Source organism: Brassica napus, chromosome C2, assembly GCF_020379485.1.
Source record: "Brassica napus cultivar Da-Ae chromosome C2, Da-Ae, whole genome shotgun sequence".
Classification (NCBI taxonomy): domain Eukaryota; kingdom Viridiplantae; phylum Streptophyta; class Magnoliopsida; order Brassicales; family Brassicaceae; genus Brassica; species Brassica napus.
In genome coordinates, this window is record NC_063445.1 from 10,315,722 (window position 1) to 10,337,993 (window position 22,272).

The 22,272-nt window shown below is 37.0% G+C and overlaps 4 protein-coding genes and 1 pseudogene across 4 annotated transcripts; 3 read left to right on the forward strand and 2 right to left on the reverse strand.

Moving 5' to 3' along the window:
* Positions 1-1,076: 1,076 nt before the first annotated feature.
* LOC106420907 lies at positions 1,077-2,017 on the forward strand. Its single transcript, XM_022714031.1, has 2 exons — positions 1,077-1,430; positions 1,487-2,017. The coding sequence occupies exons 1-2, from the start codon at positions 1,077-1,079 to the stop codon at positions 2,015-2,017; spliced, it is 885 nt and encodes a 294-aa protein (XP_022569752.1).
* Positions 2,018-3,324: 1,307 nt separating this feature from the next.
* Positions 3,325-5,129, reverse strand: LOC106420908 (annotated as a pseudogene).
* A 1,020-nt stretch (positions 5,130-6,149) lies between these two features.
* On the forward strand, positions 6,150-7,073 carry LOC106420909. Its single transcript, XM_048748710.1, has 2 exons — positions 6,150-6,735; positions 6,916-7,073. Exons 1-2 carry the CDS (start codon positions 6,150-6,152, stop codon positions 7,071-7,073), a joined length of 744 nt encoding a protein of 247 aa, XP_048604667.1.
* Positions 7,074-9,947: 2,874 nt separating this feature from the next.
* Positions 9,948-10,724, forward strand: LOC125582157 (secreted RxLR effector protein 161-like). Its single transcript, XM_048748711.1, has 2 exons — positions 9,948-10,179; positions 10,372-10,724. Exons 1-2 carry the CDS (start codon positions 9,948-9,950, stop codon positions 10,722-10,724), a joined length of 585 nt encoding a protein of 194 aa, XP_048604668.1.
* Positions 10,725-12,356: 1,632 nt separating this feature from the next.
* On the reverse strand, positions 12,357-13,928 carry LOC106420925. The gene is made up of 4 exons (XM_013861768.3): positions 13,513-13,928; positions 13,099-13,246; positions 12,891-12,984; positions 12,357-12,803 (listed from the first exon to the last, which is right to left on the reverse strand). The coding sequence occupies exons 1-4, from the start codon at positions 13,851-13,853 to the stop codon at positions 12,505-12,507; spliced, it is 882 nt and encodes a 293-aa protein (XP_013717222.2). The 5' UTR covers positions 13,854-13,928; the 3' UTR covers positions 12,357-12,504.
* Between the last annotated feature and the right edge of the window lie 8,344 nt (positions 13,929-22,272).

Here is a 22,272-nt window from a genome sequence, read left to right on the forward strand (position 1 = left end):
GATGTTCAGAATAGGGGGAGTAATGCGTGTTGTACTCTTTTTCCTTAGCCATGGTTTTGTCCCACTGGGTTTTCCTGGTAAGGTTTTAATGAGGCAACATCCAAAGCGTATTACGAACTCTGTATGGTTATGACATCCAAGGGGGAGTGTTATAAATCATATGATGGATGTCTATAACCGGCCCGGTCTATAACCGGCCCAATACCAAGAGAGAGAGAGACGACCCAACCCTAGAGAGAGAGAGAGGCGGCCGCATGAAGAGGAGAGAGAGGCAGCTTAGGCTTTAGAGAAAAGAAAACCTTATTTTCTTTTCCTTGTATTTGTACACTTTCCATATTTATTTATTTTCTTTTATCTTTTCGTAACTCCCATATATAAGGGCACCTTCTGATTGAGTAATAATACACACAACTTACGGATTCCTAAACCTTAAGTTCATAACAATTTTAGATTTTTGATAATTTTTATTATAATTAATTTTAATCATTTATCTAATCAAGAGATTTTAAATTCGTTGTTATTTTGACAAATTTATATAATTTATTCATTAAAGGTATAAGCGATGTTAACCGCTCTAATTGTTAAAGTGGAAACTCGAAAGCTAAAAAAAAATCATTTCCAAAATAATAGTATATAGATTTAACCAATTATTATCCTTTTGTTCACACGGGTTTGAAACTTCTCCATGGTCTAAACTTTTTTTCTTTAGATTATCTGACAGGCTTAAGGTTCATATTATTTTAAACCCTATTCATGAAGCAAAGAGTAATAAATAAAAATAAATAGTAAAGATTTTAGGTGGAGAAGATTGAACATCATCAATTCTCTTAATCTCTCTCAGCTTTTTGCTTAAAGAATTCTCATGTCTCTGTTTCTCAGCCGGCTCCGCATTGGGGTGAGAAGATCCTCCTCTGTTTCTCTACTTCTCTTTAACGGCTTCTCAACTTCCTTGCGGCAAAGCCCTCCTGGTTTTGTCATCGCTGCAAGACTCACAGTTTGCTATGCTAATCAACGTGGCTTGACTGATCTGGACAAGAGGGTACCTATGAACTTGGTGTATCCTCACATTCATAATGATGATAAAACGCAAAACGATCGGGGCATCTCATGGGTGGATAGCTACTCTAAAGGACGACGGCATCCTTCGTCTCCAAGATGATCTAAACCCGTATGCTTCGGATACAAATCCGAAACGCATCCCGCTGCCTCCTCTTGTGACTCTGCCACACTGCCAAACCAAAATCACCACCAACGTGTCAATGTCCTCATCTTCTCCAGAGGATGACGAGGACTGTGTCGTGGCTGTCAAGTTCTTGGGACCTCAGCTCAGCTTTTGCAGGCCAGCTGAGAGTAAACCAGAGTGGACCAGCGTCAAGCTCGAGAACCCTTGCTTCCACTCCTCCCGTGTCATGTTTTCCAAGAAAGACAAGGTGTTTCGTATTCTTGGATGTGAAGACCACCTCATCGCTTCATGTGGTTTGTTCAGCAAGAGGGAGCACTTTGTGGTCAGATGGTGCAAGAAGACAATCGAGATGACCAAAAGTGGCGTAGCCACAATGAGAAGGAAAGCTCTAAAGTTGTTCAGGTTAGACGAGGAGGAGGAAGGAAACGATATGCTTCAGAGCGCGCGGCTGAACGGGATTTTTTGGATTCGTTCTGCAAGAGCGAGCACTTGGTGGAGTCACCAACTGGTGAGACTTTCTTGGTTGAGCAGTACAAGAAGAAGAGAATTGTTAAAGAAGGTGTCGCTAGAATGAGAAGAGAGTTTTTGATAGTGTACAAGCTAGACAATGAAGGAACCCCGGTCTACACTCAAGACATGGGAGATGTCACCATGTTCCTCTCAAAGTCTGAACCTTTCTGTGTCCCTTCTACTTCCTTTCCTGGTTTGCGTCGTAACTACATTCACATCCTCGATGTTGATGAAATCGTAGGTTATGATGTAGGTGACATCTCCATCGCTGCTGCAAGTGGTACATTTTATTCCCCTTATTATTTTCCACCAGTTGACAACTAGCTTTGTAATGTTCTCTCTGGGATTGTTATGTGTGTTCTCTTTGGAGTAAAACAGTGACTATATTAAGCTGATCTTATATGTTTCCAGTACTCCATCTCATTGTGGACAACATGTCAAATGTACAACAATGATACATACTAAAGGTCTTTTTTTTTTTTGAGCAACTACATAGTAAAGCGTCTATATCCAAGAGATAAATGGAATTGTTAAATATATATTAAAAATAATTTAGTAAACACAGTTTCTATTCTCTGTATATCAATGAAGAATAGAGTCGTTAGCAACAAGTCTTATATAAATATAAATATAAATATTATTAAGCCAATCAAATAAAACCAATTTAAATTAATTTTTTAGTTCATTGGGTGAGTTTACATTAGGGCTGTTCAATATGGCAAAACCGAACCGTACCAAACCGAACCGAACCGAAATAGATAATATGGTTTGGATTTGGTATATATCATACAAACCGAATGTATATTATTTTTAAAAAACCGTAGGATTTGGATATGGTTCGGTATATAACCGATAAAACCGAATAAACCGAATAAAACCGATCAAAAAATAGAAACATGTAAATATGTATATATTTTATAACAACGTATGAAAATCATAAGTTAATTTTTTTTGCTAATAACTATTACCATATTTTTTACAGTAATAAAATAGTCCTGATTTGTAAAACACTTAAACTATAATTAAATAACAATTCATCGCAAACATGGTTCTTATTTTCTTAGTCTTCTTTTGATCTTTTTGCTTTAATTTAGCATTGACTAAATTGAAATAAAGATTACAAATTTGATGATAACAATTAGTGGAAATTCTTCACAATTTTTTTTTATCTATAAACGAATAGAGTTTCGTGTTTAATAGAAGAAACATGACTTTAATGAACGCTAAATATGAAAGAATATAATAACTTATTTTTTGTGCTTCGTGCTTCTGTTTTATTTTTTGTTTTTTTTTATTTTTATTATCAAAATTTTGAGCTTTGATTTTAATTATAGATTTGATTATTTTATTAGATGATAGAAACATTTTTTATTTTTGTTCTTTTATTTAAACTTATAATATTTTTTAATAAATGAATGTGTTGACAACAAGACTCTAAAATTCATATAATATGATCCCAAAATAAAGAATTTTATTTTTTGGTATAAAACCGAATAAACCGAAAACCGACGGTATATAAACCGAACCGAACCGAAGTAAATATGGATTTAGAATGGTAGTTATATTTTACTAACCGAAATACCGAAAAACCGAAAAAACCGAACCGAAACCGAACCGATATCCGGATTGACCACCCCTAGTTTACATAACAATAATCATATTTAGGTAAATGGTTATCATGTCTCTGAAATTAGGTAAGTGGTCATGCACTTTTGGAGTATAAACGTTTTAGTCCTTAAGTAATCGTTATATGCAGGCTACAAATTGATGATCTCATTTTGCAAAAAATCAACATAATATAACAGTTGGTGAAGAAAACTCAATTCTTTATTTATTCTCTCTATATATCTCTTTCTCTTCCATTCATTTTTTGTGTTCACTTTTCATTGTTTCTTCCAATCCTCACATTACACAAATATTGGAGCTTGTTGGAATAGCAATCACACTAAACAATTTCAATGATCTTACATCATGCAAGTCTCATGAACTAGCATATGAAAAAAAAAGACCGAGGATAAGAAGTTGAATAAAATTCTTAACAAGTCAAAAGAGTCAACACCAACATTAACTAGTTTATAGTGAAGGAACACATGCAGCATGAAATGTGATAACAAAAAACAGCAATATATTTTGAGGTAACATGATTACTGATCATGATTACTCAACCTTAAAGTAGTATTAGACTATATTTTGAGGTGGAATATGGTAAGGGGCTACGTAAGGACAATTGCCACCAATGATATTGGAACGTTCTCGTCAAAATCCAAGAAGGCGACCCGGTTAGAGGGCATGCCAGGGAAGGAGCTAGCAGAGACACAGAAAGGTGCAGACTTTGAGAGGAAAATGCAGAGATCTCCAATGTCTTGAGTGTAAACTGCGTTACCTTCATCGTCAATCTTGAACACCATCAAAGCTTTGGTTTGCATTTTCTCTGAACCGCTAGCCCTAGGCCTCCTGTACAGCTTAACCAAGAAAGTTTCACCGGTGGTTCCTGACTCCACCAAGTGCTCGCTCGTGCAACACGAACTCAAAAGCTCACGTTTGGTCTTGCTCAGCTTGGGAACGTTTCGAAACCGCAACCTCTGAAACTTGGGTTTGCTCTTCTTTTCTGTGCGGGCATCCCACGATCCAATAAGGTATCCACCTGACGCGAGAATGCGAAACATGTCGTGTTTCTTGGAAAACACGACAGGGGATGAGTAGAAGCAGGGGTTTGCGATTCTGATGTTGGTCCATGTGGGTTTACCTCCTGGTCTGCAAAAGCTCAGCTGAGGTCCAAAGAACTTGAGAGAGACAACACAGTCCTCGTCCTCGGGAGAAGAGGAGGACATCGCCATGTTGGTGACCATTTGGGTTTGGCAGCGAGGAAGAGTGACAAGAGGAGGCAGGGGAATGCGTTTAGGGTTTTGTATCAGATGCAAAAGGGTTTAGATCATCTTGGAGACGCACTATGCCGTCGTCCTTCAAAGTAGCTACCCAGCCATTAGATGCCCCGACCGTTAGCATTTCATCTGTATCCACCAGATCCAGAGGTACCTTCTTTTCCAAGTCAGTGATGCAAAACTCATTAGCTTTAACAATCACAAGTTTTCCGAGATCATCTCCACAAGGAGCAACTGTGAGGACGAAACAAGGAGGGGTCTGAAGCAAGGAAGAAGATGAGTAGCTATTAGAGCTAATAAGAAGTGATGATCTTTTCACCACCGCCCCTGCAGGTTTCCCATGGCAGAGCTTCCATAACCGTCTGAGAAGCAGAGACATTAATAGTCTTTACGAAAAAAGAAAGAAAGCCTTTGATATTTAATTAAGAATCCGTAGTCTCTTCTTTTTTTTTTTTTAGGTCAAAGAATCCGTAGTCTCTTCTTCCGTTATTAATACAGAGAAGATGTCTTGCTGACCACGTTTTGAGTTATATTTTAAATATTTATTTTATTTTGTTGTGCGAGAGAAAAACGGAAATAAGATATACTAACTTTCCGTGACCAGAAAATGAATATTGTTGCAAAAGATGATTAATCATCTGTAGGACAAATGTCTCTAGAATGACTATCCATGTCATTTATACTTGTCATTTATTAAATTCTCTTGTATCATCGTCATCTGAAAGTTTTGTCTTTTTCTTTCCAATGTTCCGACTTTTCCACTATAAATAGTGGTCCTCTCTCTTTGCATATGTATGCATGAGAAGACATAATAAATAATTATCTCTTTCCAAGTCTCTATCACAACTCTCTTTCACGTTTTGTTCCTATTTTCTATATATATACAAATAAATATAAATACTACCTCACCTTTATTATACAACACGTTATCAGCACGAGGCTTTGACCAACTGAGGCTTATCAATCCAAGAGTTCTTAAACCAGCCGAGGTAATGTTTAAATTTATGTATTTCAATATATTTAATTTATTTAAATTTTATTATTGTTCCGGAGTGAGAGGCTAGACCTTCTCCGTTTATTTTTTGGGATGATAGGCGCTGCCTTTCCCGACTGATCGTTATGGTAGGCTATGATCGTTATGGTTGGCTATGCCTTCACGATCAGAGAAACACGTGGTAGGCTTTGCTTCCGTAAAAGAAAAAGTCAAAATAGTAGACTAAGTCTCCTCGGACCTTTAAATAAGTAAAAGTCAAAATAGTATACCATGTCACCTCGGACTTTGAAAAAATGATCAATATGGTAGTCTTTGACTGCTCGGATCATGTGGTAGGCTAAGCCTCCCGATTTTATTTATGTTATTTAAATTTCTGCAATTTAAGTTTATGCAGTTTAATTTTTGCCTTTATTTTAAGCCTTTTATTTCTGCATTTAAATTATGCATTTAAATTTTCGTCTTTACTTTATTTATATATTTTACTAAGAATACAGTTATAATGTCGAATTTGAAAAAGCTCGAAATTAATGCCCTGGATATTACGGGAAATAATTATATGACTTGGACAGTGGGTGCAAAGATGCACCTGAGAGGAAACTGGCTTTTGGAAACCATCGATAGTTCGAAAACGGTGTCGGATGAGAAAAAGGTTAAAGCCATGATATTTTCACGACACCACATCCATGATGGTTTAAAGGATGTATATATTACGAAAGAGGATCCTTGTGACCTCTGGAAATCTTTAAAAGAGAGGTTCGATCACCAGAAATATGTGATCTTACCGAAAGCTAAACACGAGTGGATCTATCTCCGGTTCCAGGATTACAAAAGTGTTAGTGAGTTTAATTCCGCGATGTTCGGAATTACTTCGAGGATGATGTTATGTGGAGAGAAAATAACTGATTATGATATGATCGAGAAAACTCTCTCCACGTTCCATTCTGAAAATGTAATCATGCAGCAACAGTACCAGGTGAATGGATATACCCGTTACTCGGAGTTGATGCAAGTCCTCCTTGTAGCGGAGCAGAATAATCAACTCGTGACTTTAAACCATCAAGCTCGTCCCACTGGATCTGCTCCATTCTCTGAAGTGAATGTTGCATCATCCAGTTATGATAATAGAAGAGGACGAGGTCGTGGACGTGGTGAAAACCGTTATCATGGTCGTGGAAGAGGACGAGGAAGAAGATTCCGTCCCTATGATGAAAGAAATAATAAAGACTTCCACGAAAATGAAAGGAATGAAAAGGGCTAGGATGATAAAAGGCAAACGGAAAAGGTTTGCTACAGATGCGGCATGAAAGGTCATTGGGTACGTAACTGTCGTACGCCAAAACATTTAGCCGATCTGTATAGAGAATCCCAAAAGGGAAAAGAGAAAGGAAGAGGTGAAACAAACTTCATCTTTGATGAACCTGGGCCATCCTTTCATGGGTTAAATGATGACACTCATCTCGACGTATCAGACTTTCTGGTTGAGCCAGAGAGTATTGATGAGTGATATAAATCGATGTGATATAAGTAGACTGTATTATAGTATCTATATATTTTGTTGTAAGATATATGTTATGTTTCATGTTTAATGTTTAATAATATATGTTTTATATTCAGAAAATGCCAAACTTTGAGACTATGGATGGAGATTTGTGTTTGGCAGATAGTGCGTCAACGCACACAATAATTAAAGATAAGAAATATTTCTCCAATCTCAAAATAAAATATTACGCTGGAAGCGTAAGTACAATATCTGGTAATGCAAAGATTATTATGGGCTCTGGAAGAGCGAAATTTTCGATGCCAAGAGAACAATATTTGAAATAAGTGATGCATTGTATTCCCCCAAGTCTCATAGAAACTTGTTAAGCTTTAAGGATATCCGAAGAAATGGATATCATATTGAGACTATGAGTAAATATGGCATTGAATTTATTTGCATTAAGTCCGAGAGGAAACATATATTGGAAGAATTAAGAATGTTATCCTCTGGACTATATTGTACGAAAATAACCATGACTGAGTCCTATGCCGTGGTAAACATGAAGTTTACTGATACATTTAAAATTTGGCATGAGAGGCTAGGACATCCTGGTTCAGTCATGATGAGAAAGATAGTGCAAAATTCGAATGGTCATCCGTTGAAAAATGGAATTTTTTTGCAAACGGGCGAATTTACATGCAATGCATGTTCTCAAGGGAAACTTATAACTCGGCCATCACCAGCAAAAGTAGGCAATGAATCAACAATGTTTTTAGAAAAGATACATGGTGATATATGTGGGGCCGATCCACCCACCATGCGGGCCGTTTAAGTATTTCATGGTATTGATTGACGCATCTAGTAGATGGTCAAGTGTGTCTCTTTTGACGACATGAAATACGGCTTTCGCAAAGTTCATTGCTCAGATAATAAAGCTGAGAACACCGTTCTTAGAGTATGCCATTAAGAAAGTAAGGCTCGATAATGCTGGTGAATTTACATCGCAAGCCTTTGATGATTATTGTATATCAATGGGGATTGATGTGGAGCATCCAGTTCCCCATGTGCATACACAAAATGGCACGGCCGAGTCATTGATAAAACGGTTGCAGTTGATTGCAAGACCGTTAGTCTTGAGAACGAAGCTCCCAATTTCTGTATGGGGTCATGCTATATTACATGCAGCTGCACTGGTTCGGTTAAGACCGAGTGCATATCATAAGTACTCTCCATTACAATTGGCATCTGGGCAAGAGCCAGATGTATCCCATCTTCGTGTCTTTGGGTGTGCGGTCTATGTTCCGATAGCACCGGCACAAAGAACAAAAATGGGCCCACAAAGGAGATTGAGAATATACGTGGGTTATACGTCACCAAGTATAAATAAGATATCTGGAACCAGTAACTGGTGATATCTTTACGGCACGATTTGCCGATTGCCATTTTAATGAGGATGAATTTCCAGCATTAGGGGGAGGAATTAATAGAATTCCGAAAGAGATTACTTGGTGTACACCGTCGTTGTTACACCTTGATCCCCCTACGAATCAAAGAGAGCTGGAAGTTCAGAAAATTGTGCATTTGCATAATTTGGCAAACCAGTTACCAGATGCGTTCACAGATACGAGAAGGGTGACGAAGTCATGTATACACGCTGAAAATGTTCCATCAAGAGTTGATGTTCCTAAAGAACAAAATGATGGAAATAAAATGAATGAACCTAGGGTTCAGTTAAAGAGGGGGAGGCCAGCGGGTTCTAAAGATAAGAATCCCCGAAAGAAAAAAAAATTGGATGAATAAAGTAAGGTTCTAGAAAAACCTGATATTGAAAGATGTCTGAAAGAAAACATAAATGGAAAGGTTCCAGAAGAACCTGATACTGAAAAATGTCTGAAAAAGGCATAGATAAAGATGATCCAGATGACGAGAAGGGAACAGAAAAGTATGAGATTTCCATCAACTACGCCCGAGAAGAAAAGTTATGAATCAGAAATAAGATAAAAGATGTTGATGGAATGTTCTCCTTTTCTGTGTCGAAAGAGATCGATCATGAAAATGATGATCCCGATCCAAGGTCCATTTTGGAATGTCAGAAAAGACATGATTGGGAGGAGTGGAAGAAGACCATTCAAATTGAATTACTCTCCCTAAATAAAAGAAATGTCTTTGGACCTATAGTCATAACGCCTGAGAACGTAAATCTTGTTGGGTATAAGTGGGTATTCGTGAGAAAATTAAATGAGAAAAATGAAGTAACACGATATAAAGCCCGATTAGTTGCCCAAGGTTTTTCTCAGAGACCGGGAATTGATTTTGAGGAAACGTATTCTCCGGTAATTGATGCAATTACGTTTAGATTTTTGATGAGCCTAACGGCGTCTAAAAATCTTGAGATGCATCTCATGGACGTTGTGACTGCATATTTGTATGGATCCTTGGATAACGATATATATATGAAACTCCCTGAGGGATTGAAAATGCCAGGGGCATTGAAAGAAAAATCCAGGGAGATTTGTTCGGTCAAGTTACAGCGATCACTTTACGGATTAAAGCAATCCGGACGCATGTGGTACAATCGCTTAAGTGAATATCTTTTGAGTAAAGGATATGTGAATAATGCGATATGTCCATGCGTTTTTATAAAGAAATCGTCATCTGGCTTTGTGATCATTGATGTATATGTAGATGACCTGAACATAATTGGAACTCAAAAGGAGGTTGATGATGCTCGAACTCATATGAAAGAGGAGTTCGAAATGAAAGATCTCGGCAAGACAGTTTTGTCTTGGGCTCCAGATAGAGCATCTCCGAGAAGGGATATTTGTGCATCAATCAAACTATACGAAAAGGATATTGAAACGCTTTCGTATGGACAAAGCGACTCCTTTGAGTACTCCAATGATTGGTAGATCTCTCAATGTTGAGAGTGATCCTTTTAGGCCCTGCGAAGATAGCGAGAAGATATTAGGTCCAGAAGTACCTTATATGAGTGCTATCGGTGGGCTGTTATATCTTGCAAACTGTACCAGGCCAGATATTGCCTTTGCTACTAACATCCTGGCAAGATATAGTTCTGCTCCTACTCGCAGGCACTGGGACGGAATAAAGCATGTATTTCGTTACCTCCAAGGTACAATTGATTTAGGGTTAATGTATTTTAGAAAACCCGAGTTTGGTATGGTTGGTTTTGCAGATGCAGGATACTTATCAGATCCTCATAAGGCTCGATCGTAAACCGGCTATGTTTTTACAATTGGTGGAACCGCGATCTCTTGGCGGTCCCATAAACAAACTCTGGTTGCGACTTCTTCGAATCATGCAGAAACTATTGCGCTTCAAGAAGCATGTCGAGAATGTGTGTGGCTTCGATCAATAAGTCACCACATACAAGAATCAAGCGGAATAGTCAATGAGAAAGAGTCAACGAAAATATTTGAAGATAATTCGGCTTGTGTTGCTCAACTCAAGGAAGGCTACATTAAGAGCGACACAACAAAACACATTCGTCCAAGATTTTTCTCGTACGTAAGGGAGCTCGAGAAAAATAAAGAAGTGGACATTGAGTATGTACGGTCATGCGATAATCCAGCTGACTTGTTCACCAAAGCTCTTCCGACTACAACATTCCGAAAACATGTCTACGGTATCGGAATGCGGCATTTGCGTGACCTATGATGAGAAAGCTACGTCTACTATTCTCAGGGGAAGATTACGGCAGTGTACTTTTTTTCCCTTGTCATGGTTTTTGTCCCAATGGGTTTTTCCATGACTAGGTTTTTAACGAGGCACTACGTAATACAAGATGAATAATCAAGGGGGAGTGTTGCAAAAGATGATTAATCATCTGTAGGACAAATGTCTCGAAAATAACTACCCTGGTCATTTACACTTGTCATTTATTTAATTCTCTTGTATCATCATCGTCCGAAAGTTTTGTCTTTTTCTTTCCAATGTTGCAACCTTTTTCACTATAAATAGTGGTCCTCCCTCTTTGCATATGTATGCACGAGAAGACGTAATAAATAATTATCTCTCTCCAAGTCTCTATCACAACTCTCTCTCACGTTTTGTTCCTATTTTCTATATATACACAAATAAATATAAATACTACCTCACCTTCATTATACAATAAATATTAACTACATTTTCTATATTAAGAAATGGAGGAACACTGTTCAGATTTATATTCTTGTCAACTTCGGTGTCTTTAGCCAACATATTTGTGACGTGGGATCCATAGTTCAAATCACAAATTCATATTGACCTATAATAACTAAATCGAAGGTTGGAAAAAAAAATCATTTCGAAATAAGTGTCGTTTTAGAGTTTTAATGCAAAATTTATTAATAAGATTTTCTATTTTATTTTTCTATTGGTTGAAAAATAGTTAGGTGAATAGGTAAGTGTGTTATTGTTTTGGAAATATACAAAATCATATGTTTTTTTAATATATGTGCATAAACCTATAACGACAATTAAAATGAAACGGATGGAATACTATATACACTCTTAACATATGTTTTGTCTGTTTCACAAAGAGTATCGCTTATACATTTTTCACACATATTAAAAAACTGATTGAAAATCATTTATATTTTCATTAATGTTATCTATTTAACCAATAGCATTTTAGATAAATAAGTTTATTTATAAGATCAATACATTTTACAATTAATTTTGAGCTAAAAATAAATATAAATTGCATTGAAATTGTAGAATGACATTTTTTATGTAATAAGAAAAAAAAAAGCTAAAGTTACAGTTAATATAAAAGAGATGAATATATAAGTGTGAAAACCAGGGTTCTATCTCGTATCTCAGAGTGGTGGATCTTCTTTCCAGTAAGTTTAAGGCATACACAAATCTTACAAGAACATAGACCCAACACATCCTGTCATCAAATACATGGAGGTGGTCAGATTGGTTTAGCTCCTCTTATACTCTTCAGTCAGAGAAACTTGTGGATTGGCTGATTCAACTAACTCTGTTCACCGACTTAAAACCTGGAGAACATTCTCCAAAAAGAGCCACCTTCATTTCACCCTTTCATGGCAGACTATGGCTTTTGAGATGACATATTTACCCTAACAAATGTTCGAGCATCCAAACGATATGCTCACAGCAGGCTCCACTCATAAGAGTAATAACCAAAACAATGTCGCTTATATAACACCATATAAGTAGAAATATTATGTATTGGAATACATATATAAACAAATGATCTAATATGCTAATTAGATGCTGATGAAGAATAATCTAATTTCTCTTTAACAATTTCCAGACGAAAAAGTGATAAGAATACTTAAGAAACAACCAAAGGTTCCTTTCCTTCTATATATGAAAACATTCCGAAACAACAGAAATTAAAAGTCTAAACGATAACGGAGTAGCAGAAAGAGATGACAGTAGTTTTTTTTGTTTTGCTATGTCGGCAAGTTATAAAAAACTCTGGAGCTTAAGCACGTTTCATAACTACCATGAAGATAACGCAAACAGCTAATCCAAAGAGAGAAGTAGGGTCGTTGAGCAACGTCCGCTTCCTCTCTTCTCCGTTCTCTGTAAAAGATTCTGACCGGAACAAACCACCAAAGTAGGAAGAGACGTTTTCCATCAACTGAACAGCTTTTAGCTTCATGTCCTCCAGAATCTCCAAGAGTTGGATTGGCTTTGCTTCACTGTCTTCCTCACTTTCAGATTCGCTAGAATCTTCAGCTTTATCGTCATTGTCAGCAGCTTCAGCCTGAGTTGAAGCAGCTGCAAACGGAACAAAAGGTTTCTGTTAAGTTGCTTTGTTATAAAAAAAAAACATTAAAACACCAAAGGATTTGCTAGTTCTCGTACCGGTAGTGTTGGTGTCGAGAAATTTCATGAGATCATTGTTTTCCATTACAGCATCCCACACTTTAGGGTCAGACGCAATGGAAGCAACAACAGACTGTTTAAAAGGGAAACGATTAGAGTCTCAAGCTTTGGTTTTAGGCAGACATTATAAAGCACATGTGAAAGAGTAGTGAAGCGAGGAGGAGGAGATGGAGATATACTCATATACCTGTGCGGCAGAGCTTTCACTGAGAAAAGCAAATGCGTTAAGGGAAACTTGTGGAACAGCTGATTCAACAGCTCTCTTGTCAGAAAGATGAAAACTTGACAACATTCTGGAAACAGAACCAGCTTCATATGAACCTTCCGTATACACCCTACCACATGTTGGATCATCCATCAACAAACAAAACAAGAACCAAACATAAGCACAACTTTCGACTTATGTAAGAAACATAAAATCAAACTAAAACGTTTCAAAGTACCACACTTTAATTTTCATTAACACAAACCCATCACAAAATATTTGTTTACTGCATCATATCGAGCTAAACCAAGAAAAATTCAATCAAGATTCCTCCAATTATGAACCAGAACCTTAACCAGAGTCAAAATTAGAAGTAGTTAGGGTTAAATTTCTTACAGATTGATTGCGTCTTTGAGATCATCGGTGGCTTCTTTAGCTTCCTGAAGAGAAGGAGGTTTGCTGAAAACAACCCTTGGAATCGTCGTCGTCTCCACTTCCGCGAACTCCCAATCGTCTTCCCAACTCGCCCTTTGCAAAACCATCGCGTCTGCTTCGGCGGAAGGATGAATCGCCGATGACAACGAAGCGGAAACGGGTTTAGCCGCGGAGGTGCTTCGAACGTTAAACTGATCATTCGCAGCCGCGGGGACTCCAAGTCCTCCTCTGAATCCACCTTTGGCCACTCCGATTCCAGCTACCTTCGCTGCCGTCGCCATCACTCTTCCTCCTCCTCCCATGGTTCGATTGCACAAGACGAAAGATATTCTCTCTCTCGATCGAAGAGTTTTTGAAAGAAAATGTCTTTATTCGTTTAAAATGTGCGGCCGAGTTTATATATTAATTAAACCTAATTAGTCCCTAATCCCAATCAACATTTACTTTAATTACTCGAAAGGACTATATAGTATTAATTAAACCTAATAATAATAATCCAGAATCAAAAATTAAGGTTCATTTCTTTATTTAACTCATTACAATCATTAAATAAACAATTTGTTAACTGGTTTTAAATTTTCATTATAATACGTTTTGTGTGATAATAATAAGAAAAATATTGAAAATAGTTGGGAGAAGTTTTATATTATGTTTCTAAGTTTGGGTATAAACATCAAATCAAAAAATATTTATTACATACATATTTACCATCCTATAATTGAAATTTTACTTGTCGTGAAGATAAAGTTGTATTAATTAACAACTTTCTTAAACCATTAACATCTTTACTTGATAACATATTTCTTTTTACTTTGATACATATTTACTTTCCTATATTAGAAAATATACGTAGTAAAATTTTCAAAAAAAGAAGAAATGAAATATACATTGTATATATTGTCCACGTTATATATATGCAATAGAGATGTAATACATTTAGGAGGTGTTATTGGTTTATATATTTTGATTGATTTAGAAATCCATATAGTATTTATAAATCTAATTAAAATATCCAAATCCGGAGGTTTTCCCTCGGATTTGAGTCTTTGTATTTTTAACTAAAAAATCCAAACAAATCCATTCAAATCCATTATTAAATCAAATATATAAGTAAATCCGTACGATTGAATAACACTTGATTTGATATAGAATTTATGAATCATTAAACCAATAACACATGATTTTAATACAGATTTGAAAATCATAGAACCAATAACACTAGATTTAGTTCGGATTTTCAAATCCATTAAAATACAACAACCAATAACCCCTACTTAGCAATTTTTGCCAACACCACATCATTATTACACGAAGGGATACTGCACGGGAACACAACTTTTTTATAATTAAGAACCTAATTAATTTACCTAATTAGTTACGATACAGAGTGTATATTCTGTATAAATGTTATTCCACTTTTCCTGACAACCAATATAACCTACTAATCAAAAATATATTAAAATAATTATTAAATAACTTAATTAATAAATTATGTGTTATTTTTCTTTTTTAATTTCTTTTTTTCCCACATAATTTTTCTCATTTACTATTCCATCTCCTGTCAGACCGCCTCCTGTCACTCCGCTTCAGATGACTTTTTTCGTGAGTCCGGAGATATTTAGGGATCCGAGGTCCAAACTGACGTATTTCTTGGAGTTTTGTCTATCGGTACTATGCAGATCCAGTTGTTCTCAGTTGAAATTTAAATATGCATTTCGCTTGATCATATTAGCGAATATGTTTGAGATGGTAGATTTTACCCTTAATAATTTTATTTTATATATTAATAATTGTCCTAGGTTTTTTAATACCTTTCCAAACTCTGGACCATTAATTCTTTTGTGATTTGCATGTACGTTATTACACCCTCCATATCATCGCTAGCTTCATAATCATTTTCATGCGATTGATCATTAAGAAAGAGTCTATGACGATATATATTTGAACTTGCAGTGTCAATGCATTTAGGTATATTAGGACGACAAAACTTCGGCACTTCTAGTAGTTTTTTCTTAAAAAAAAATAGGCTTTGCTTTTTTATCAAAAAAAAAAAAAGGCTTTGCACTTCTAGTAGTTGCTAGTTGTAATTAGTAGATCATGCAATCATTGATGTTTTTTTCTGCGCTCAAGAAATCTAATGGATCTTTGTTTTTGTTAAATTAAGCACGCCCGCATTACATTGAAAATCATAACTAAAATCAGGATTAAAAAAAATTCCAAAAAATATATCACATGTATGAAAATATTATAAAAATATTTAATCACTTTAAAAAAAATATTAATATAAACGATCTGAACTTCAAGATAAAATATTCATCTATATCGTAACATAGACTGATCTCCTTAATTAACTTGCGCGGTTCACTAAAAAGATTAAAATATAGACGAAATCATATTTAATTTTAATATAAAATTTAATTTTTTTTTTCAAAAATTGAAATTAATTTATCTAAATTTCAAAAATTTATACAAAAGTTAGCTACTTTTGTTCTTAAATTTTAAAATAAATTAGATTTTTTAAGATTTTTTTGAAATTCAGATTTTTTTCAAACTTTGTTTGTAACTTATATTTAAAATAAACATTGTTTTCGTATTAAAATTAATCCGATTTTAAAAGTTTGTGTATTAAAATGAACAAAATAATCAGTCCTAGTATTAATTTGGATAGCAGAAAAGTTTAGATATTAAAAAACATAACAAAACTTTGTTAAAGAATTTGTATGAAATTTTACTTTTGTATGTATAGTGAAATGACCGAATTTATGATTCCATCGATGTTTCTTCACCTAAATCATAAAGCCAAAGCCCTTCAAAGTTTTCTCGATGAACTGTATCTGATTTCATCAAAGCTTGTGATGGGCTTTTTTTCCCTTGGCCATATATATTTATTCTTACTTTTGTTCTCAATCTAATAATGTGATATCGTTAACTTAACAAAAATAATCATGTTAAGCCTCTGGATCGAAAGACCATATAAAACTAGTATTATATGGTCTTAGATCCACCACAGCTTCCTCGATGGTTTGGTTTCTGCCACCACCGGGGAAAGCTATTCCTCCTCGGATCTCTTCTTTCAGTGGTGTATCCTTCTTTTCTCTTTAAAATCGTATATTCTCTCTCCGTATGGCCTCTTTTGCAGCGGTCGTTGATGGTCTTCGTGTAGCTTTATGATGTTCTACATGGAGTTAAAGCAAGGAAGGTGTGTCTGGAGTGTATATGGTGGTGACAGTGGCGAATTTCCTTGCGTGATGGTTTTGGTGGTGTTGGTAGACCTTTGTTGCTGATCTTCCCAATGGTCTTTACAATTAGCTGTTGGGTAGCTTGATTCTTTTGCAATGGAATCTTGTATGGCTTGTCATGTGCGACGGTTTTAGTTCTTTGTTGCCATTCATTTGTGTTTAGGCTTTGCGATGGTAGTTGGTTCGGGTTTTTTTTTTAAAGTTTCGCGTTGAGTCTTATGACTGCTTTGCTTCTCCGATTCGTTAGAGTTCGATGGTGACGCTTCTTGTGCTTGTCATCCATGTTCAGTTTGTCCCTGGTTCTTGTCAGAGGAGTTATGCCTTGCTCCCTGTTACAAGATGGTTTTCATTTAGGGTTTATTGGAGACACAACAATACCTAGATGTATGTTGGGCTGTCATTGATCTGAATTGATAGGGATTCATCATTTGGAGTTGGACTTTGAATCATGTTGGGTTCTTCTCAAGTCACTATTGTGGATAAAAGCAGAGCTTGCAGTATTCATGGTTTTAACTCATGAATTTTCATTAATCCCTCAAGTTCAGATTAATGCTTTGGTCTTTATCCTCCTTCCCCGTCGTCATCCTTAAGGCTAAGTCTCTCATCTGAGCTTCTACTTTCATATCTATTGGCTCAGTTCTTTATTGCGATCAGAAGCAGAGGTGGCTGTCCTGTAAGTTGATTGGATCGTGGAGTATTGATCCTCCTTCTACTGATGGCTAAGAAGACACTCATTATTTCTTCTTTTCCCTGTTGGGCTTAGTAATTGTGGCATCTACTGACGTCGTTAGTTTAATTCCTTTCAAGCTTTATTTTGTATGAACTCCTTGTGGCCATGTCTTAGTACTGGTTTTATTGCAATCGAATGATTTTTTGACAAAAAAAAAAGAAAAACTAGTATTATATGATGTGGTTTCAGGCACGTGGGATTACAGAGATTCGGCCGCGAACTTCTTTTTTCTTTTGTCATCTGTTAGATTAATATTAGATTTGCCGCGAACTTCTTAGTATTAAAAAAAAAATGTAATGATTCGTTTAAATATAATAGGAACTGGTTTATGCTATCAATTTTCTTAAAATCTTTCTTTTAATTTCTAAGACTATGTAAAAGGTACTAACTAATAACGCATTCATACTTTCAAGGATGATCAAGTTATAAGTTCCATCCATATAAACTCTCAACATCTTTCTCAGGAGGATCCAAGGGAAGTCTTAGGTAGGAACAACAAAGTTGTGCAAGAATACATCTGATGTCTAGGTCCAGCTCTTGATGTCGAGATTATTTCGGGTGGGAAGCGGTTCGTATCTTCAAGTGATGTTTCAAGCAGAAATATAAGTGAGAATGATGTTATAGTTTGGAATGTTTTGAAAGAGATTCTGTTGGATAATTCCAAGCTTGTGGAAACTTAACATATTATTAGATGTTTAATATGTTAAGATAAACACAATAAAGAAACCTAGAAATAGGAAAATGAAGTTTCTATTTAGGTTAGGTTTGTGTTTTCCACATCCCACATGTTAAAGGGAATTGTCTTTCATATAAATATAGGTCTAATGGAGAGGTGTTCCATATGTTCTAAGTGAAACATATTGAGAGTTTAGTTTTGAGTAGTTTCTAAAGCTAATAAGATAAGTTGGTCTTATAACTCTTTGTGTTTCTAAGAGATCTGAATTGGTATCAGAGCCTCAGGTTGGAGACTCGATCTAAGCTTAAGTTGTAGCTTAAGATCCTGGTGCTTGTGAACAAGAGATCGCGACGGCAAGATGGCTGACGTGACTAGGGCTCCACGCACGAAGGACTTTGGATCTACATCCATCCAATGTCCGATGTTGTCACCGACAAACTACACAGTTTGGTCGATGAGGATGAAGGTTCTACTACGTGTTCATGAAGTGTGGGACACAATCGAACCCGGTTCAGATAATCAAAAGAAGAACGATGTTGCGATAGCTCTTTTGTTTCAATCTGTTCCAGAGACTTTGATTCTCCAGTTGGGAGAACAAACCGCATCAAAAGAGATCTGGAATGCCATCAAGTCGCGACACCTAGGAGCTGATCGTGTAAGGGAGGCAAGACTTCAGACGTTGATGACGGAGTTTGATAGGTTGAAGATGGATGATGCAGATACGGTCGATGACTTCGCGGGGAAGATATCGGGCCTATCATCCAAAGCAACCTCGTTGGGAGAAAACATAGAAGAATCCAAGATGGTCAAGAAGTTCTTGAAGGGTCTTCCAAGACACAAGTATATCCAGATCGTAGCATCACTTGAGCAAGTCCTAGATCTCAACTGGACGGGGTTTGAAGACATAGTTGGAAGGCTTAAGGCGTACGAGGAGCGTGTAGGAGAAGAAACTCAGAAAGAAGACCAAGGGAAACTGATGTTTTCGAACAATGAAGAGCATAGTCAGAGGGGCTATGAGAATTCCCGTGGTAGAGGAAGAGGACGGAACGGTAGAGGCAGAGGTCGAGGTAGGTCACACAACCAAAACCGTGCGTCACACACCGAAGATAACAATTCGAAGAAGAATCGTTCAAAGCTGATATGTTGGAGATGTGACAAGCCTGGTCACTACGCAACTGTCTGTCCCGAAAAAATAGAGAAGAATCAAGAAACCAACCTAAACGAGACAGAAGAGGCTGATGCACTCTATGTACACGAGGTGGTGTTTTTGAACGAAGATAAGGTGATTCCGAAGAATCTTGATATCGACAAAGGCAGTGCAAGTGTCTGGTATTTGGATAATGGAGCGAGCAATCACATGACAGGGAACAAGGAGTTCTTTTCGAGTTTGAATCTCAACACCAAAGGGAAGGTGAAGTTTGGTGATGGATCGTGTGTTGACTTTGTAGGAAAGGGTGTGGTTACCTTTGTGTGCAAGACTGGAGAGAAGAAGGCACTCAAGGACATATACTACATACCCGATCTGAAGCACAATATATTGAGTCTTGGGCAAGCAACAGAAAATGGATGTGAGGTTAACATGAAAGATGTCTACTTAACGCTCACAGATTCGCATGGAAGGTTGCTAGTTCGTGTGACAAGATCTCCAAACCGTCTCTACAAGACCCCTATGGAGATAAGCTACCCGGAGTGTTTACATGTCAGGGACGTAGATGCTACATGGAGGTGGCATGCTCGACAAGGACATATATGCTATGGAGTGATGAACAACATGGTAAGGAAGGAGATGGTCGTAGGAATGCAGAGTGTAACACACGAAGAAGGCGTGTGTGACACATGTCTCGCAGGGAAGCAAACGAGACACTCATTCCCGAGTGTAACACACGAAGAAGGCGTGTGTGACACATGTCTCGCAGGGAAGCAAACCAGAGACTCACTCCTGACTAAGGCCATGGTTCGTACATCAAAGCCATTAAGATTATTGCTTGGAGATTTGAGTGGACAAACCGCACCACCAACGACAGCAGATAATCATGAGGCAATCTATCGGTTCAAAAGATCTCACACCGATAGAGGAGGAGAGTTTGCCTCAGCTGTGTTCAACCTAGGTTGCACCGATAGAGGAGGAGAGGTTGTCTCAGCTATGTTCAATCTAGGATGCACCGATAGAGGAGGAGAGTTTGCCTCAGGCGAATTCAATATATTCTGTGAAGAGAATAGAGTTGAAGCTATGGCAGCCGAGGTGGATTCTATTACAAGAAACAAGACGTGTGAGCTTGTGGATAGATCGGCTGGTGTTAAACATACGTGGGTATGTGACACAAAGATAGAAGAGTGTAACACGACTCACGTAGGAGTGTGTGACACAAAGATGGAAGCGTGTAACACAACGCACGTACCAATGGAGTCAAGGTTAAAGATCTTAAAGGCTGAAGACGAACCAGAGATAAATACATCAGATGTTGAGCAGAAGGCTGACATCCTTACCAGAGCTCACGTACGCAAGATGGCGGACGTGACCAAAGTTATCATCGTAGGGAGCTTCAACCACAAGACTCATCGCAACTTAAGTGAAGAGGTCAGGAGAAGGTTCTACAAGAACTGGGCCAATTCTAAGAAGAGGCGGTACGGAAGCGAGGAGAGCATCCGGTCTAACCTTGAGAAAGATGTGAATCCAATGAGTGGATTCGCACACCATGGTGTGGTGAAAGAAGATTACTTGAGAATTATGTTCAAGCAAATGAGGAGCGTAATTGGAGTTCAAGAAATTGATCTCCCTAATTCAAGTTGGAATTAAGGGGGTGAATGTTGGATAATTCCAAACTTGTGGAAACTTAACATATTATTAGATGTTTAATATGTTAAGATAAACACAATAAGGAAACCTAGAAATAGGAAAAGGAAGTTTCTATTTAGGTTAGGTTTGTGTTTTCCATATCTCACATGTTAAAGAGAATTGTCTTTCATATAAATATAGGTCTAATGGAGAGGTGTTCCATATGATCTAAGTGAAACATATTGAGAGTTTTAGTTTTGAGTAGTTTCTAAAGCTAATAAGATAAGTTGTTCTTATAACTCTTTGTGTTTCTAAGAGATCTGAATAAATGAAAGATGTCAATCCAAGTCCCACATTGGAAGTTTAGACAAGAAGTGTCTAATATATAAAGAGATGTCCAACTCTAATTAGTACGAGGCCTTTTGGGAAGGAAACCAAAAGTAAATCCATGCGGGCTTGCCTCTAAGGCCCAAAGTGGACAATATCGTACTAATCGGATAATAAAGAGTTGGACACGGGATTTCACAATCCCAACAGATTCTTCTGTCTAACCTTTTTCGCCAAATATGTGAATTCCATTTAAAAATGGGATGAGTTTGGTAACAAACTTACGATTACCATAGGTTAGTAGTACAAATTATGAATTTACCTTGGAAAAAAAAAAGAATACAAGGTAAAGCATATACAGTTTAAAAAAATGACACAGTTACTCACTTGAGATCCAATGTTGCAACAGGCTGCAATTCTGTTTCTGATGTCTCTTAAATAGAATTGCATCTCTGATGAAACGGTCCAGTTGGTTAAAAACAATGGTCGGAGGCGTAGAGATGTTGTCGTGCAGTCGCTTGTTGCGCTCAGACCAAATACAATAGACAGTGGCTAAGGACACCAAGCTCTTTAGAAGGGTCAGTGAAGTGTTGTCTTGAGAACACAGCCATTGGGAGAAAGTTGTCAAGTATGGAAGCTGAAGTTACTATAGGCCATTCTGAACAGGCTAAGGTCCCATAGATCCCCAGTCCACTTACAACGAAGAAACAGATTATCTCTTTCCTCAATATATTTATCGCAAAGGCAACAAGATTTGGAGATATTGAAACCCATCTCGCCAATCTTGCTCTTGTGGGTAACTTTTCAAGATGGGCTAGCCACATTAAGAAAGAGTGTTGGGCTATTGCATCTTTAAAACAGACATGAAAAGTCCAAATTTGAAGAGGATCTCGTTGAAGTAAAGTTTTCCCAAGTGTGCTTTGATGTGTACTTGTCGAAGGGTCATTAACAAACCAGTAATAGCTGTCCACGG